The sequence below is a fragment of the Boleophthalmus pectinirostris genome, unplaced genomic scaffold, assembly GCF_026225935.1.
Source record: "Boleophthalmus pectinirostris isolate CB_2022bp ecotype Guang Dong unplaced genomic scaffold, ASM2622593v1 HiC_scaffold_14, whole genome shotgun sequence".
Lineage (NCBI taxonomy): Eukaryota > Metazoa > Chordata > Actinopteri > Gobiiformes > Gobiidae > Boleophthalmus > Boleophthalmus pectinirostris.
Window position 1 is genome coordinate 12,482,943 of NW_026571047.1, and position 19,131 is coordinate 12,502,073.

Sequence of the window (19,131 nt, forward strand, 5' to 3'; positions counted from 1 at the left end):
ATGAATTGTTTTAAGAATGGATTTAAAGCTTTGAAAATTATGCACCAGCAGAACTGAGGCTCATTTAAAAAAGGTTTCAAAGAAAAGGACCTGTTTTTCATAGCTGGAAAATATACCGTGCATATATGACACGCTATCTACGGATGTTTATCCAATATTCAATAAAAGCATGTAAAAAATCATATGATATTTGGTTTAATCATTTTGGTCATAATGATTCAAATGAAATAATGCCTAAACCTTTAAAGGGTAAGTCCATATATGTGAACCACTTTGAGCACCCTGATGAAAGCAACTGACAGCTGGAAAAAAAAGTTGACATTTGAAAAACTCACACAAAAATCTAAACAATTGTAGTTACCCTTAACAAAATGTAATCTCAGCAAAATGCAGTTTATCGTCAATCAACCTCCAAAAGCATGTTTCCCCATCAAACCTCTCAGCCTGTGCTCATGTGTTTTCTGAGCTCTTTCACTACAGCTCAGAAGGACCAGCACTCAGTCACCACAGCTCTCAGTGGTTTATTGCAGTCTGTGAAGTTAAGGTTCACACAGATTGGAGGAGAGTGGGGTTGGAGGAGTTGAGCTAAAAAACAGTCAGTATTTTATTGTGTTTGTAAAATAAATCATTTATAAATAAATGTACACATTTCCATATGCAGACTAGAGTTTACAGCATATGATGAGAGAAAACTGAAAGATGTTGGAATAACAAATACATCAGTGATGATTATTTTCGCAAATTTTCTGAGTTTGTATTTTTCATCTCTGTGTCCGTCGCTCCGTCTGCCCCGACGCTCTGTTTTATTGGCTGTTACCGTAGTGTTTCTGATGTTGCTCAGAGTCACACTAACACCACACACGAGGAGCGCGGCGGCTTCAAAATCACACACGAAGAAACAAAGTCGGTTCACGCCTTCTAGAACTCAGGGGAAAGCAAATCACATAGTCTAAATTGGACAAATTCTCCTGCAGGGTGTGGTGGCTTTAATTTTGATAGATTTCAAAAGACTATATCTGGTAAATTACTTTATTACAGTGCAAATGTCTAAAACCTGAAAAGGTCTGTGCATTTAAACTGAATAGCCATCATTGATAAACAGCCTTAGCATTTTTATTCAGCTTTAAGTCAAATATTCTTTAGCTTTTTGTCTAGCTTTGGTCTTTAGTAAGTCTTTATTTATATAGCGTTTTTCACAGACATTTTCTGTCCCGAAAGACGCATTACAGAGCATTATTATGCATTATTCATTCAGCATTATCAATTCACTCTATACCCTGGTGATGGTAAGCTACTATTGTAGCCACAGCTGCCCTGGGGCACACTGACAGAAGCGCGGCTGCCATGCCAATCGGCGCAATCGGTCCCTCCGACCACCACCATCACTCACACACACACCACTTTCATACTAGGCAAAGTGTCTTGCCTAAGAACACAATGACTGAATTGATTGTATTTAACTGACCTTGACTATCAACTGTTCATGGAGACCTATGTAGCATGTTTAGGTCAACAAAAATGTCAATTGAATCATTTATATTTCTGTACATGGCCCTATATCAGTCCAAATCATAAAATCATTATCAGAATTTGAATGTGCACAATAAAAATTCCTTGATTTGTTGAATTATAACATACTACAATACATACATACTACTACTACTAGTTTCACTAGCTGTCTCCAGGTACCACACAAGCCCAACCATCAGGGCCTTGCAATAAAATGTACTATTTTGAGCTGATGGAGGTCTCCCACTGTTTAGCTCAGGTCTTTTTTTCCCCTTTTTCATTTCCTTTGACAGCAGTCTCTTTGAGAAAGTAATTAGTCATGGTTGGACCTCTGAGGTTATCTTCTTCATTCACAAAACCCTTTAATTGCATATTACCCTGATCGGCACTTCCATAAGAAGGCTTCTTGTAGCCTCCTCCATAATTATTTAATTTGCTGACCATTTGCTACAACAGCTGCTGCATTGGAGCTGTAATATCTTTAACAGTTTTATATTCTGTAAAAAAAAATCTATGAATGGTTGTAGCAAATACCTTGCATTCAAACATTGAAATATGGGTTCTATTTGCATCTAATGAAATAAAAAAAATTTATTGTGAGTCTTGGGAAGGTGGATAAAAAGTACAGTTTGAATAAGGCTCCATGGACACATGTTGAAAATCCCCACATGCATATATTACACCACTTCAATAATCAACAATACATTTGGTTTTATCAAATTACTATTCATCAGACTGCACTGCATTATGAGCTCTGCTGAGAAGGTCATTAGCTGCAGCCTGTCATCTCTCCAAGACCTGTACGTCTCCAGGCTTTGGGGGTGAGCAGGTTAAATCACAGTTACCCCTTCTCACCCTGGTCAATGACTATTTGAGCCATTCCCCTCAGACAGGCTACGGTCCATTTGGAACAGAACCTCTGCACTGTGCCCTTCTGTTCTGTCCATATTAACCTTTGCTTGTGAATTTTGCTCACTGACAATAAAACTAATACTTATTCTGATGCCACAGCAAAGACGTGGAGCACATTATGGAGACCACTCATCACAAGTGCCTATAAAGGCTTTGTAGGCTTTGTAAAATATTGAAATATGTCTCTCGATACATAGTCAATAAAATCAAACTAAATACGATACAAATCAATGTCAAATGGCAGCAGCTAAATGCATCTACAGTTATTTCTGTTACATGATTTTTGTCTGAAATGGCTGCTCTTTTTCTAGATGTCGACAATACATCCTGGAGCACTGGACCTAATTGCATCCGAAATAACCTTGGCTCCAGACTCTCCAACACCATTCCCCTGCAGGCTAAAAGAAAAGAAAAGCTGTTAAATAGGTTTTGTTACATCTAAAAAGGCATTCAATGGATGCTTTAATAAATCTTAAGTCTCAGTCTTACTTGATATATGACAATTGGTGGTTTCCTTTCAATGCTGTTGCAATAAATATGGCTCCATCCATACCCAGAGAGTTTTCTTGGAGACTGGGAGTGTGGGGTGAAAAAAATGACAACAATTATAATGTTATGGCTAACTGCCTGTCATTGTTCCATGTTTAATGTTTTCTCAATTCAAAATACTGTAAATATATTTTATGATGACTCAAATATAGTAGCTCCCTTCAAAACAAACTCCAGTGCTCTAATACCTTTCTATGAGAGCCAGCACATAATGTAAGTGATCTTTAATTGACACTTTCTGTGACATTTAGTTTTAATATAAGTTCCTATCTGGACATGGACAGGAGATGTGAGATGGGACCAGCTGTTGCTTGTTCCTACAAGCAACAGATGAAAAGCTGGTGCTGCCATAGCAATTAACAATTCAAAATATATAATATAAAATATTATATATTCTGAATGGTTAACTGTCCTCAAAATGGTACGATATAACAGGAAGCTGAAATCTAAGAATAGTGGTCATTCCATCAGTGTTACCTAGCAACCATACTGTAAACAAGGGCCAAAGAATGGCATTTAGGACCCCCTCAGAAGCTACATTTCTAGAGCTGCTCTCTGTTGTATTAGCTAAAACGTCATAACGTGTGCATCCATCACAAAATGATTTTCCATTATACTCACTTCAAAGACTTGAGACTCCTATTGATTTTCAAAGCATTAGCTAATGCCTTTGCTCCTTCTACGCCAACAGTGTTCCCACGTAGGCTGAAAAAAACACAAACAAATACCGCAATTTTTAGCACACTACAAGTTTAATGAGGTCTTAATTGTGGGTCCCAAACTGGGGTATGACTGGTAATACACATGGTCTTCAATGGAACCAAATTTTATTTCATCCAACTCTCTTGCCAGTTGTTATGGGTCAGGCCCTTATGGGCTCTTAGGGGGAAATGTGGGCTGTACCCTGCTCTGTCACCTCTCTCCTTCCACCCAAGTCACTCTAGATGACCCACCCCGCCTGCATCACTGTGTGCTCTTACTAGGCCTACCAAGACCTCCCTGTCTCCCTGTTCTACTGGTCTGCAATGTCCATTTCATCTATGCACATTTGAGTTTATCTTTTTGTTTTATGCCCTACACTCAAATCACATACACTAGTGACACCTGTATACTGACAACCCCATACCATACAGTATTTTGTAAATATTATTCTAATTTAATTTGCTCTTGTACATTAAACCTTTTGAACCATTTTTGAACATGTTAAACCCAGTGTTGTCTCCCATCTTGTTGTCCACCTGACCAGTGCAAGTGCTTGCTTGGTTTACATAATAGATGAGTCTATTAATTTATAAGAGGGACACGGTACAAACACATCTCACAAAAGAAAATGGGCCTTACATTATATTTATCAAGATTTAACCTCAATACTACTACTTGCCTAACCTTAACCTTCACTGTTTTAACACTTATCTGAACTTCAAATCATATTGTTGATCTAATAATCAAGGATGCACATCACGGAGACCCATTTTTGTCCCCTTAAAGGAGACTGCCCATGTCAAAAATTAAAAACTACTTACTCCAGTGTTATAAGCGTCTGGTTGGTTGTTAGTGACTCTGCCAGTGCAATAGCCCCTGATGTGCCTGCAGACACTCCCTGGAGACTAAATTACCAACAAATAAAATGGTCCACTGATAAAACAGACTTTCAATTTGGATAAGAGAAAAAAGTTTAAAAATACTGACCATAATGTTTGAAGACTTGTATTACTTTTGAGGGCTTCAGCAAGAGACACAATACCTTCGTTTCCAATAGCGTTTTCTTGTAGACTGTTGGAAAAAGGTAATATGGAGGTTATGAGCAAGCATTCATACATTTGATAAAGGCTGATAGCTTTCTCCAGTGTAGAAAGAATAAAGTGTTTAGTGTTATTCTGGTTACTTTGAGTAGTGTTTACAACAAAAATGCAATAGAAAATACCACATAGAAAGAAAAAAAAACATTATGTAGCTCACAGAGAGGAAATCCTTTGGTCTTACTCTAAAAGCTGCATTGTGGTGTTGCAGAGCAGAGCCTGAGCCAGGGCCTTGGTTGCAGGAGATTTTACAAAATTCCACTGAAGACTGAAAATAACAAAAACAAAACATGTGACACCTATAGTTAATCTTCTCCTGATTAATTTTAGTTTAGTTTAGATGTCCCAATTTGAACACCAGTTTGGAACCTGAAGCATGAGCAATCAACGCATTCTAACACATTCCAGGCCTTGATTCCATTGTAGGGAGAATTATATTCACTGATGATGTAGATAAAAACAGAAACAAGGATCTAGTTGTTGAGTGACTATAGGGTATAAACATTAATTTTTACAACAATCATCATAAAAAATATTGAATTATAGTCAATTTATTTATTATTTTTTTACAAACACATCTTTCTTTAATAAACTTCATTACAACTATAACTCTATATTATTAATGTGTACACACTAAAGATACAATGATACTGGATATAATAACGAATTTGATACTGGTGTCATGACTCGATACACGAGTTCCCTCAATAAGCACGTGTCCCTCCATGCATTCTGTGTTGTCATTTATTTTGGTCAAAAAGGGAAAAGGGTTACTGTGGCGTCCTTCCCAGATGCAGCAGATCCAAAGAGGGCTACAGCTGAGACCAACAGCTGAGACCAACAGAGGTGGATTTTATCTTTCCGTCACATTTTATTTTACGTTGATAGCCCGAGAAAAGACAAAGATATTAATTTTGAAATACTCTAGAATCGCTTTTAGCTTTACATTGGCTTTAATCAAATGCGCTCACATCTTTTTCATGCAATTTTTCTTTTTCTCAGACTCTGTTTCATAAATTTTACTTTTATTTCTGTTGAGACATTTCTGTGTAATATAACATAGTTTAAGTGTCCAGAAAGAAGATGGGAGAGTACAGTGTGATTGGAAAGAGCATAGATTATAGCATGGCAGTGTGGGAGGAGCTACTGTCTGTCTCTTTTGTTGCTGGAGACAAGGAGAGCAGTACAAACACAGGCATGTGAAAGCAGTGAGGAGAGTCAAACTGGTAGTGTAACTCCTAGCAGTGTATATTAAGAGTATACTGGCTATCCATCCATCCATCCATCCACTGGCTATATTATAACATTTAAATAGCTTGAGAAAGCTCTACTGTATTATTATTTTCACCGAATAAAATTCTGAGCTGTAAATCACTAGACAAAATTAACTAAAACACTTCACATATAAAATACAACTACAACAGTAGTTGTCCTTTAATGCATTGTATGTAATGTAGGTAATGTTTCATTAATATCATGTCAAGGTATATTACACCTATTAGCAGAAAACATTACATGAGAATTTTTTTTCGCTTCTTAATCGTGACCCATGTATCGAGATACATATGAATCATGGGAAACTGTACTGTTCAATCCCTAGTACACACTTTACAGAAAAGGAATTGAAAAACAGTGACCGACTGGCATGCTATTAATGGGTTTATTTCTTTATGTCTATAAGCATCAGAAAACATACTTACTGCAAAGATATGAGAGACTGATTGGACTTGATTGCACCAGCTATAGCTTGAACTCCTTCATCATGTAACAGGTTTGCAGTGAGGCTAAAATACACATACACAAGTAGGCCATGAGAGAATAAGATGAAACAGTATTATACCATAGTCAGTGAAAATTCCATGGGCTGATTCCACAGCATGCAGCTCTGCTGCGCCACACCACTGACACCACGCTCACACTAAGAGCAATGTGAACGACTTGAGTGATCAGCTCCCATTCATTTCACTAGAGGAAGTGGAGAGGAGCGGTGTAATCCAGGTAACCTGAGCATAGCTGAGTTGAACTAAAGTCAACTTTATGCAAATGCAGAGATGTCGCCGTGGCGACAGCCACTTAGTGAACACCTTTTGACAGACAAATGTGAGCCATTGATCAATGCACTAAAATCACTCCTAATAACCCCCGCCCACTATTATTTTGTCATAGAGGGCTCAAGACAACACAGAAGCTAACTGAGCACAAGAAAGCACTTTAGTCATTCTTAGTGTGAGCACTGCATTGTTTGAAAACATTCCAGTGAAAAGCAATGTGGGGAATAAATCTGTGAAGTTCTATATCACTTTAGTGTGAGCATCACCATAAGATCATTTTACATATGGCAGGGAAAATGTCACATTTGCAGAGAGTCATTTCCTGCCACCATACCTACAGTACGTGTTTAAGAATTCAACTCACTCAAGCTCCTGCAGTGTGCTGTTCTTATACAGAGCCTGAGCCATGTCCTTAGCTCCCTCCACACCGATCGAGTTCTCCCTTAAACTGAAGAAACATGTGCGTTACCAAAAGACTAAACAACATAGACCAAGTTTATGCAGTATGTACATATAATTTGATGTGAAGGAGAATTCGCTGCTCACTTTAAGGTTACAAGGCCATGGTTCAGTCTCAGTGCTTCAGTTAAAGCAGTCATCCCTTTGTTGCTTATTGAATTGCTTTGAAGTCTAAAAGAAAAGTTATAAGTGAGTTATAAAAAGTTACTGGGGTTCACTAACAACTAAGACAGCAACTTAATAACCCAAGTATTGTTTTATTGTATTATTATTTTTCTTATTTGTACCTAGTATAAATCAGCAGAAATGAAAAGTGTTTATTTATTTTTGAAGAATGGGTATTGAACATTTTTAATTCTATGTGAAAAACTCAAACTAGTAAGGTAATGATGAGGACATGTAACATTGTAGCATGGTTTACAGCTGTGGAACGTTCCCTTCTTCCTGATTTTCGATAAGCACACATTTTTCACTTGGATGAATATTTCTTTTGTATTTAACTGCATGAATACACTATACTGGAGATAATATGCACTGGATTATTTGCAGCATAGTGATATTTCTGCAGTTCAGTAAATACTTACTGTAAACAGAGCAGTGTGTGGTTAGTTGTCAATGCCCCTGCCAGAGCTACTGTTCCTTTATCACCAAGATGATTACTACAAAGACTAGGCACAGAAAACCACAAAGTGACTCTAGGTTATATACCTGAGGTAAGATGTTGAGAGATGTTAGACAGTAAGTAAACTTACACTAGTTTTTTAAGGGTCCGGTTTGTCTTCAGTGCCTCAGCGATCTTTTTAACCCCGTCTGCTCCAATCATGTTCTTGCGCAGACTATGAAAATGGACAATAAAAGGTGGCTTTTATGAGTGAGCTCTACCACCCATGGTTTATTGCGGAACAGGGCTATATCAGTCACTCACTTTAGAGAGACCAGTTTGCGATTGCACTTCAATACTTCAGCAGCTGCCTGAGCCCCCTCTTCATCTATTCCATTATTCTGGAGGCTAAAAGCAGGCAAATAGACCACTTTACACCACAAAGGGTAAGTGAGAAATAAGTTAAAAAATCTCAATTCAAAGCCTTTGTACTCACTTAACCGACACCAGGGATTGGTTCATTTTCAGTGCTTCAGCCAGCAACTTCACACCTTTAGAGCCAATGTGATTGCTTCTTAGACTAAATCATAAAAATGTTGTTGACATACACAGAAAAGTCATGAAGTAACAACACTATGGACTAAGCTTACTTGAGAGACGTTAAAGTGCGATTGACCATAAGAGCGCGACTAAGAGACTTGGCTCCTTTCTTGCTGATGGAGTTATCGGCTAAGCTAAAATAACAAATACAACAAATTACATGTATTTCACTTCGCATGCCATTGCCATTACAGCATACAATGTTTTGCATTAATTTACAAACATTACATTGACTCACCTCATTTTCCTTATGTGACAGTCTTTAGCACTTAGGAGGCTGCCCAGAAGTTCCATAACATCATCTTTAAACTGATTATTCTCTAATCTGCAGGGACAAAACAAGTATTATAAAAACTGTTTTGAAGACACCACATTAGTTTGAAGTTGCTTTACCGTAGATGGCTGCAGTAGAGAAGCTGAGGGAGCAAGCACTGGACAGTGTTGTAGTTAAGACAGTTGGTCAGATTGGTCTGTTGGCTGCACTCTGGAGACACCTGCAGCAGGTAGCTCAGCACCACACACTGGGCCCGAGACATCTTCCGTGACAGGCTGCCCAGGCGCAAGTCCTCCTCCACACTCCGCAGCAGTTCCAGGTGCTGTAGCTCATGGAGGCAATAGACCAGGTTCACTGAGCGCAGGGACACCACAAGCCCACCACTGGACAACAGACTATGTAAAAAGCCCGCTGCCCAGGCCTTCTGACTGCCATCGTCTTTCCAAAGTGTCACAAGAGCAGAGAGTGGTTTGAAAACCTGAGGGTTGAGGAGGCCAGAGAGAAAGCGCACAAACACATCAAAGTGACCACTAACTGCCTGCTGAGAGTACTGGAAAGCATTTTTAAAGTGATTCTGAAAGCCAATCTTTGGCCATGACACAGTGCTTTCAGAGAACAGGTCAAAGATTGCTCGCTTGGAGGAAACATAGTAGAAGATAGCGGCAAAAAATTCATGTATGCTTAAATGAGTGAAGCGGTACACAGTGGAGATGAGTGACTCCTCACGCATAAGGACTCCTGTCCCCAGACTGCATTGCAGTAAAGCCTGGTCTATTCCATAGGCACGAAGGTCCTGCTCGTTAAATGTGTCCTTGTGTCTGAGGAGGGCGTAAAAGGCCAGCCGCCCCAGACTCCACAGCAGTTTACGGTTAGTGCCATGGAGCAGCTCGGTTTTCACAGGCTCTCTGCCTCGTGGTTCTCCTGCTTCTGCCTTCATCAGGCAAAAATGGGCAAATAGCTCTGTACAAGTCCTAGGCAAATGTGAGTGACAGTCACTCTGTATGATAAACTTTAGCGTATCAGCCATTATCCAGGAAATGGCTGGTATGTAGCACAGGGCCATGAGAGTCTTATGGTCTTCTAAGTGGGCCCAGATCATATTGTTATAGTCATTTTCAGAGAAGAAGTGGTTTAAAAATGTCTTAATGTCCTTTTGACTAAAACCTGGGATTTCAGATACTCGGTCAATTAATCCTCCTGGGATTAGCGAGGCCGCTCCAGGTCTGGAAGTCACCCACACTGCCATGTGAGGAAGCAGGTTTCCCCGGATGATGTTTGTGATTAGCTCCTCCACAGACACCTCTTTCTTTGGGTCATTGCAAGGAGTAGCCTCTGAGAAATTCAATGTGCCTCTGAAGTGGTCCAGGCCGTCCAGGATGAGCAGAGTCCTGCAGTGACTGCTCAGCACTAGACTGGGGTCAGACAAGTGAGGGAAGGCCAGCTTTAGCAGCCTCTCAGCAGACAACTTCTCCAGGGAGTTCAGCTCACAGAAGCTAAGAGGAAACATAAAGCTTATTTCAGGACAAACAGCTCCTTGGCTCCACAGTTTAACCAAATGCCTGACCCAGGTGGACTTTCCGACTCCAGCCACCCCGACTGTGAGTGACACTCGGGGGGGCATGCTGGCCCGGGACAGGGGCTCCAGGAGGGCTGTGAGATTCAGCTCTCTCACAGGACTCCTCTGAGCTCCCCATGTGACCTGCACCTGCATTAGGTCATGCTCCTTCTGCTGCAGGTCAGACAGCCCCTCCACCAGCAGCAGGGACTGGGACCACAAGTTCACTTTGTCTCTGAGTTCATCACAACGCCTCAGCAGCACTGCTTTATGCTCCTGCACCAGGAAATCTGCAAATGAGTCATAAGCCTTTGTTATGCTTCCATTTAAAGACTGATTAATATGAAGACAGAAAGAACAAATAGTTTTTATTGTCAATTCAGTTATGACACAAATAATCACGTTTCTCATCTCAGAAACATCTGCTCCATCACGTAAGATATAGGATGTCTTTAAACCATGCAGAGACAGATTATTTCTAATGTGTGAACAGCAGCAGCACATGAGGCGCCTTACCGTAACTGATGATGAGCTGTGCCTCCTGTGAGTGGGACTTCTGCACAAAGTCACGTAACACGTTGCACGCAGGAGAGTCCTTCCCTGAGATAACTGCTGTCAGCATGGTCACCTGATCATGCAGCTGGCCCGCTCTGTGTATCCTGGACTCCTCACATGAACTCAGCACATTCATCCTCTTCAAGTGGCTCAGGATCTGCTCCAGGAAAGAGCTAGTGATGAAGCGACAGAGCTGCTCCTGGTGCTGCTGGATCCAGCCACTATCTGTAATCAGAAAAATGTAATTAATAATTTATGATTATGCTGTAGCCACTCTAGCTACAGCAGATCCCAGGAAAAGAACATTAGATATCTCAGTCTATAAAAGTGTAGTCCTAGAAACAGCAAAGCTACAGCGCAGAGCCCTCAAGCTGCCAGGCCTAATGTTTACACTTGTGTTTGGCAACACTGACCAGTAACCACCTTATGGATCAGGGTCCATTACAGCACTCTGTCAAACCCTCTGTCACGAATCTTGGCATCACTATTAGCAGTGATTTTAAATTTGAAAAACAAGTGAATGCCATTGTCAAATCAGGGCTTTATCATTTGTGGCTTTTATCCAAAGTGAAACCTTTTTTATCTTTTAATACTCTTCAGCAAGTCATGCATGCTTTTATCTCCTTTCGTTTAGACTACTGTAATGCACTATTTTCTGGCATCAACCAACATGCATTTTACAGCCTACAGCTAGTCCAAAATTCTGCTATGCAATTTTTAACTGTAAGCAAAAAACAAAAACACATTGTCCTGATTTTAATGTTGTTGCACTGGCTTCCAGATCATTTTAGAATTGATTTTAAGATTTTATTGTTTGTTTTTAAGCCACGTTACATCTCAGATCTCTTACAAGTTTACTCCCCTGTGTCCACTCTGAGGTCCAAGGGCCAGCTCCAATTTGTGGTGCCTAAGACAAGACCTAAAACCATGGGGTGCAGGACCTTCTCTGTGGCCGGCTCCAAGCTCTGGAACGCTCAGCCCCCCACGGGCAACCAGCCCCCACAGTGGAGTGTTATGAATCTCACCCACTTTTATTCTCTGACTTTTAACACCGCGCAAGTTGTGTGGTCCTCTGTTATTTATTTGGGTTTTTTTGATTATTATTACTTTTTATTATTTATTGGTATTCTTGCGCTTATTTGATTTTTACTAGTTTTACTGTCTTAATAAGGACTAGTAGAGTTAAATAGAGCTTTATTTTATATTTCTATTGGATATGTTTTATTTGTATTGAGCAGCACTTTGGAAACTGTTTTGTTTATGAAATGTGCTATATAAATAAAATGGATAGGATTGGATTGATAAATTTGATCTTTTCAAAAATGTTTGAATACCACATACCAACTGTAAAGTATGAACCCCAATCACAGACTGCACTAAACCAGTGAGAGCTGTGAGAACAGGTCTAAGGCTTCTGAGCTACAGTGTCAAGTGAATGAAAAAGCACATAAAAACACAGTCAAAGGTTGAGAGGTTTGATGGGAAAACTTGCTTTTAGGGAATGGATGATCAGTTTTGAATGTAAAACAGCATTTTTTGTAGGTTCTGTATGAGTTGTTTTGCAGCTGTCACTTTTCAATAGAGAAGTAAGTCAATGCAACTGAAAACAGCTAAACTGAGTGGGTGTCTCTGAAGAAAAAGGATGAATGAATTGAAGATGAATTCTTGTTTACTTACCTGCCAATGGGACTACGGATGAAAATTTGCCTGCATGGCTAACTCTGGCACATGTACATGTTGTACTAATACGTTGATCAATGTGCACTGTCCCACATTTAATAAACAAACATAAACATAAATTTTTTTCTGCCATTTGAGGCATTTTTCAAAATCCAAGCTAATTTGCTGGGATAAATATGATAATCATGCTCAAAATAGTACAATGGATAAACATTAAAATACAATACATTACAACAATGACAAAGTATTACTAAAAGTAAATTTTTTTTGTCAGTTGAAAATTTCAAAAATATTTTTTCCTATTTAAATTGTACTTTATGTACAGATTAATTGTTTGTAATGAGAAATCTATAATTATGAAATCCTATAATGAATTCTGACTTGGTTTACGTGGTGAATATACAAAGTTATTAAGAAAATTAGAATAATATACATATCTCAGTATCTCACAAAAAATAAAAGGATGTTTGTTAAAAAAATTAAAAAATCTAAAGGTTTCAGCTAGAATGTGCATGTGCAAATGATTGAAACAGAAACTGTTATATTGTGAACAGTAATTTCAGATCTACCTTCTGTGTCCAACTGAGATGCTTGGGAGGAGCTGGAGGACTGGAGATCCACATAACAGTCGTCCTGCCACATGATGCGTTTACTTCGATCCAGAAATGAATCATAATGGATTTTCTTCTCCATGACACTGGAGGAGATGCCACAGATGTTTGTGATGATATAAAAACTAAACAAGGGATAAGCATTAGAGCTCTGTTCAAATTATGATACACAAAACATGCACAATAGTTAAAAACTTCCAGCTACAAGACAGCTATAAGACAGCTGCAGTACTTCCAGTATGCTACTGCTCTGGTCCTGATTCAAACCAGGAAGTCTGAACACATAAGTCCTGTGCACAGGTTAGTTAGTGCCATATGAACCATCTCACGCTCTGAGGATATCAAGAACCAGCCTCTTGCTGATGCCCAGAGACTAGGGCTGGGTGATATGGATCAAAAAATATATCTCGATATATTTTGCTATATCTCGATATACGATATATATCTCGATATATGTTCAAGAAAAAATAACCCCCTAAAACTGAAAACTGCAAAAACAAATATGCCAAATCCCACAAGGTCTTTTTTTTTAATTGAAGTGTAAGAGGTCGGCAGTTCATATAGGAACATTTAAGATTACAAAAACCCTAATTACATAAATAATAATTTAACTGTAAAATAAAAGAAATAAAACATATTTCCTTCTTTTCATTCATAAATAAAACAACTCAACACAAGCTCATCTTTGCATTAACTCTGTTATCCAGACCATAATCAGAACCATGAGCTCCTTTAGCAGAGGAAGCTCAGGATGTTCCTTATTTTAATAGATCCATGTTATTATCCAGCAGTAAGGAGCTCTGAGGTTTCCCACAATCCACTGCAGATCAAACCCAACGTTTCCAAACACTATTGTACAAGTGACACTGCAGCAGATTATTCATTAAAATCTTCTGCATAAATAAACTTTACATTACTAAACTTTACAATATATAAAGCATAACGACTCTAGAGCCACATCAGCCCGTTTGCGATAATAATGTGTTTAATGCAGTTTCGCGCACGTGTGTTTACATTTTACAGAAACGAAACTTAAGCGCATGGCTCATTTGCATAAACAGCGCACTTGTCATGCAGCTCAGCTCCTTTAGCTTCTTTCGGGCTAAAGGACGCGACTCGGTGGAATATGAGGATGTGCTGCTGGTGGTTTTGTCTGTAAATTGTGGAAAAGGTTCGTGGTGCTTGAAGCTTTTCACTGGCACCAACTTTCGGCTTTCACGGCGGTAGTGAGGAGTCAAGGAGACACGAGCGAACAAAGTCAGGGAGGCGGCGGTGCAGAGGCGACGAGAGAGAAGATAAACAAGCGAAGCGGCGAAATCTAAATTGAATAAGCATTATATCGATATATACGATATGTCAGAATTCATATCGAGTTTTAAAATATCGAGACATCGCCCACCCCTACCAGAGACCCTTCAATCTTCCTGAAAATGTGAGACAGGCCTCTGCTTTCACGTTTTAAATGTGACGTTCAAGCTCAAATCATATGTTATTAGGTTCTTTTTTTCAGACCTAGAGTGTTATTTCATACCTGTCAGTTTCGACTGCTCGCTAGCGTCTTCCTCAGAGTGGTCACGTGATGTTGCTGTGACGTGTCTGGTTAGCTGATTTAAACAGGTTTTGGCGCTGTCTTCCTACCGGTGGAGGCAGGACGACAGCGCCATCTGCAGTCCAACTTCCTCAGGACAGCATCCCAGGTGTGTGAGAGTAAAAAAGCCCCCTCGTCCCGGTTTACAGTCCTGTGGGCACGTTTCCGTATTTCGATTGCTTCTTTAATCCAGCGGCGATGTTTGTTTTCCTCTGTCCCAATGATGTTTGCTCCATCCCAATCCATAACGTGGTTCTCTCTTTTACAATGGTCAGAAATGGCTGATTTGAGTTGTTCCTGTTCTGCTTTGTGTTTTGTTGCTCGTGTGCACGCCTTCGCTGTTTCCTTCTCGCATTCTGTTCTATGTTCCTTTTTTCGTGTACTGAACGCCCTCCGTTTCCCCGATGTATGTCTTATTGCAGGACATGCAGGGTATTTCGTATATTACATTACATTTATGCTCCGGTTCTATTTTGTCTTTCGGGTGGACGAGTAATTATCTGAGTTTTCTGTACGGTTTCACTGGTGTGTTGATATTGTGTTTTTTCATCGCCCTCTGTACTTTTTCTGTTATGCCCCTGATGTATGGTAATGTTACCATGCCTGTGCTCATTTTTTCTGTTTTGTTTTTGTTTCTTTGGTTCTGTTTTTCTTTCTCCTTAACCTGTTGTTTCCCTTTGTTTATTGCCCATTTTGGGTATTGGCATTGCCTTAGCGCACTGTGAATGTGTCTGTCTTCTTCCTGTTTGTCTTGTTCATCTGTTATGATGTTGGTTCTGTCATACAATGTTCTTACAACAGAGTTTGTGGGCTGTGGGATGTTCTGATGTCCATAAGAGATACTGGTCCGTGTGGGTTAGTTTTCTGTGTATTTTTATTTTGATGCTGCCATATTCCATGTGTGTAATGTTCATGTCCAGGAAACTTATTGTATTGTTTGTTTCTTCTTCATGTGTGAATTGGATGTTTCCAGTGCTGTCTATTGTGTTTAGGTGGTCTGTTAGCTCTTGTGTATGTCCGTTTTCAATTTTTTCCAGTATGTCGTCTACATATCTTTTCCACATAGTGAGTCTGCATGTCGTTGGTGCTGTCCTTATGGCCTTCTCCTCTAGGTCTTCCATGAAGAACCCACTCATGATGGCTGATAAGGGGTCCCCCATGGTGAAGCCCTCCTTCTGCCTGTATATTTTTCCTTTGAATTTGAAGTATGTGGATGTGGAAACAAAATGAAGGAGCCGGGTTATGTCTTCAACTGTCAGGTTGGTTCTTTTGTGTAGTGTTTTGTCTGTCTGTAGGCGGTTCTCAACTATGTGTAATGTGACGTTTATGGGAGTTTTTGTGAACAGGGATACAACATCGTGGGATATTAATATTTCATTGGTTTGTACTTTGATGGTTTTTAGTTCCTGGGCCAATTGTTTTGAGTTCTTGCAGTGTTACTGGGTATGGCCTAATAATGGTTTTATGAGTTCTACTAGTGCTTTTGATAGATTATATGTTACTGAACCGATGCTGTCTACTATGGATCTAAGTGGAGTGTCCTTTTTGTGTATTTGGGTGTGCCATATATTCGTGGTGTGATGTTGGCGGTTGGTATTAAGTAATTGTAAGTTTCCTTATCTATTTTTTCTTCCTCCAACAAGGGTTTTAGGAGTGTTTTAAGTGTCTTTTTCTTTTCCTCAGTTGGGTCTTTCCGAATCTATTCATATGTATTTGTGTCCTTTAGCATATTTTCCATCTGTTGATCATATTTGTCTGTGTCCATGACTACTGTGGCTCTTCCTTTATCCGCGGGTATTATTGTGATTGTTTTGTCCTTAGCTAGCGTGCGTATTGCTTTCCTTTCGTCTTTATTTACGTTTCCTGGTGGCAATCTTGCTGTTTTAAGAATCCCTTCTATTTCGTTTCTTAGTTCTGCTTTTTCTCCCTGCTCTTTTATTGATTGGCATGCTAGCTCGGTGGCGAGTATAAATTCTTCGTATGAAAAAGAACCTAATAACATAGAATATTGGAAGACCAAATGAATCTCATTGGACTATCAAGCTCAAATCAGCTTCTGTACCCCATTTAAGGATTGCCTTGGCTCTTGTTTTTGTGACTTGCAGCCACTAAAATGAGTAGCTCTCTAGCATTTTCTTTTTTAAAGATTGCCAACATGCTTTTCTCCATTACAATTTCAAAATTAGATGCCATTTAGAGAATAGTTATAGGCAAAACAGCATCTCCATGGAGAATAGAAGGTTTTTGACCACCTCCTAATGCACAATCTGAGTGTTTTTTATAGATACTTTGCATTATCATCATGCTGGGGGTGTTCTACATGCATGTGTATTGGTGTAATGTTAACTAGTTACCATGGAGTCACAATGCACACATTAGCAAACACAAACAAATAAGTTTTAAAATTGTCTGAAAACTCAAGAAAAAAACAAAACAAAATTGATTTAAACAATACATTTTCAGGAACCTGTGATCAATACAAGCGTTCATTGTACAGTTTAGGTGTCTGATTTTCAACAAAAAGGTGAGAAATTTTATTTGAGAGGGACTTGCTTAACAACATAAATCATCTCACCTGTTGCAATTGCAATAAAATCTGTTATTTTTGGCAAAACAAATCAAATTAAAGTCTGCAAAAGCCTCAGACATGCAGTACCTACAGTTAGCATCACACCCCCAGGCAATGTTGATGACATCAGCTGCACCAGCATTCATTCTTCTGTAATGCTGACAGAAGCACTGCTCTGTCTGAAGTTCTGCTACTCAAGTTAGACTTTAATCTGATCTTTGTTTTAATACAATCTTACCATAAACTGAATAGCTGGAACTACAACCATTGAGCTGATTTGTGCTTTTAAACAGCTCTCTCTCAAATAACAAGCTAGCTACCATTAGCCAATCGTTCAGCTTTGTTGTTAAAAATCACTTATAAACACTTGGACAGGACCATGAATGCACATATTGATCACAGGCTCCTGAAAATGTGTGGTTTAAATCCATATAGTACTTTTTCTTGAGTGCTGAACATTCTCCCATAGACATACAGGTATATGTAGAACACCCCTAGCGTGAGATGCCATTGCAAAATATCAGTTGCTTTTATTGGAAAGGACACCTTTAGTATTGTCTAGAAATAATAATTAGATCGATGTGAATGTGAAACAAGCAGCCATGTGTTAGCAAGAGATGTCAATAAGGTTGGGGTTACCTCACCGCAGTCGATAAAGAGGTTGATCTTTAAAGTTTTTAAAAAAAATTTAATTCAGTGAAATTTAGCAACAGTGATGCTAAAATTGCTAAATTCGCCATGCTGAAAATTAGCAGAGTTGGACGACATGTTTCAAGTTGTATGAAGAATATACAAATGATATTTACACTATTAAAAGTTGCTGTTCCACCAGTCCGTCTTTAAGCCCCACACTAAATATAAGAGAACAAGTTTTATAGGGTCAAACTCACCATATGCCGTTGGTTATTTTAAGTGTAGAAATAGGTGTTCAAAAATAGAGCATTAGAGCAGATGAACTACACACGGTTTTGCATTTGAGTGAGTGATGATGCTGGTATTTGTGCATCTTCCTGTCAGTCTGTCTTCCTGCCTTGTGGTTTCCATGTTTGACACAGAAAACTAAGCACATTTGCACAAAGCAGAGAGACATTATCACAAGCACAAACCACTTAATTTCATCTTTGTCAAAAAGGGAGAAAAATAAACAAGGTTTTTTGTTTATTTAAAAAAGTAACTACAGTTCAGAAGCAGCCAACTCAACAGGCCTATCATGTACGTCTGTTCAGTCCATGGGTTTCAAAATTATGAGAAATTGTTTTCTGGAACCCATGAATAGGCTATTTCAAACATGATATTATTGCATTGCCAAGTATGGTAAATTATAGGAAACACAAAATACAGGAGATTGGCATTTTGAATCTCAGTTGCATGCAATATTTTATCATTAATCTACACTATTGTGTCCAGAAAATGTTTCCTCTTTGAGATCAGTAAGCCTATATTTCTGTCTTGTCTTCAAATAGAAAAGACACAAGAGTAACACTGAAATCAGGCATCTAAACATTTCTGAATTTAAAATGCGAAAATATGATGTAGCCTATTCACCTTTACATAAACCATCCAATACAAAGTAGAATACTTCCATCTATAATTATTAAGATAGGGATAAATAGTCAACCCAGCGTTTGTAATCATGTAATCAAGATGTTAAGAGCTATATATAAAAAAAAAAAAGTCCTGTTAACAATTATTACAAAGCATATGGACACCTTCTGTATGCATAATGCTTGTCGTTTCATACAATTAACAGTGACACTCAGGAAACTGTGGTAAAGAAGGAAATATCACCAAGGAGATTAGAGTAAAACAAATAACTGGA

General features: G+C 38.9%; 1 protein-coding gene across 2 annotated transcripts; it reads right to left on the bottom strand.

Moving 5' to 3' along the window:
* Positions 1 to 1,519: 1,519 nt before the first annotated feature.
* Positions 1,520 to 18,287, bottom strand: nlrc3 (NLR family, CARD domain containing 3). 2 transcript variants are annotated; one of them, XM_020924164.2, is made up of 19 exons: positions 18,203 to 18,287; positions 13,114 to 13,280; positions 10,826 to 11,089; positions 8,874 to 10,599; positions 8,719 to 8,805; positions 8,531 to 8,614; positions 8,377 to 8,460; positions 8,205 to 8,288; positions 8,032 to 8,115; positions 7,864 to 7,947; positions 7,367 to 7,450; positions 7,185 to 7,268; positions 6,470 to 6,553; positions 4,954 to 5,037; positions 4,660 to 4,743; positions 4,494 to 4,577; positions 3,592 to 3,675; positions 2,911 to 2,994; positions 1,520 to 2,819 (listed from the first exon to the last, which is right to left on the bottom strand). In XM_020924164.2, exons 2-19 carry the CDS (start codon positions 13,235 to 13,237, stop codon positions 2,729 to 2,731), a joined length of 3,384 nt encoding a protein of 1,127 aa, XP_020779823.1. In that variant the 5' UTR covers positions 13,238 to 13,280; positions 18,203 to 18,287; the 3' UTR covers positions 1,520 to 2,728. The 2 variants fall into 2 exon arrangements, 1 of the variants encoding a protein (XP_020779823.1); XR_008631768.1 differs by lacking the exons at positions 1,520 to 2,819; positions 2,911 to 2,994; positions 3,592 to 3,675 and having other exon boundaries at positions 4,558 to 4,577; positions 4,930 to 5,037.
* Positions 18,288 to 19,131: the final 844 nt, after the last annotated feature.

Bases quoted from the DNA above. Each gene is read 5' to 3' on its own strand.
- nlrc3 (XM_020924164.2), bottom strand. From the start codon at position 13,237: ATGGAGAAGAAAATCCATTATGATTCATTTCTGGATCGAAGTAAACGC. The intron at 11,090-13,113 runs GTAGATCTGAAA...TTCTGATTACAG, and splicing joins ATCTCAGTTGGACACAGAAG to ATAGTGGCTGGATCCAGCAG. The intron at 6,554-7,184 runs GTGAGTTGAATT...TGTGTATTTTAG, and splicing joins AGCACACTGCAGGAGCTTGA to CCTCACTGCAAACCTGTTAC.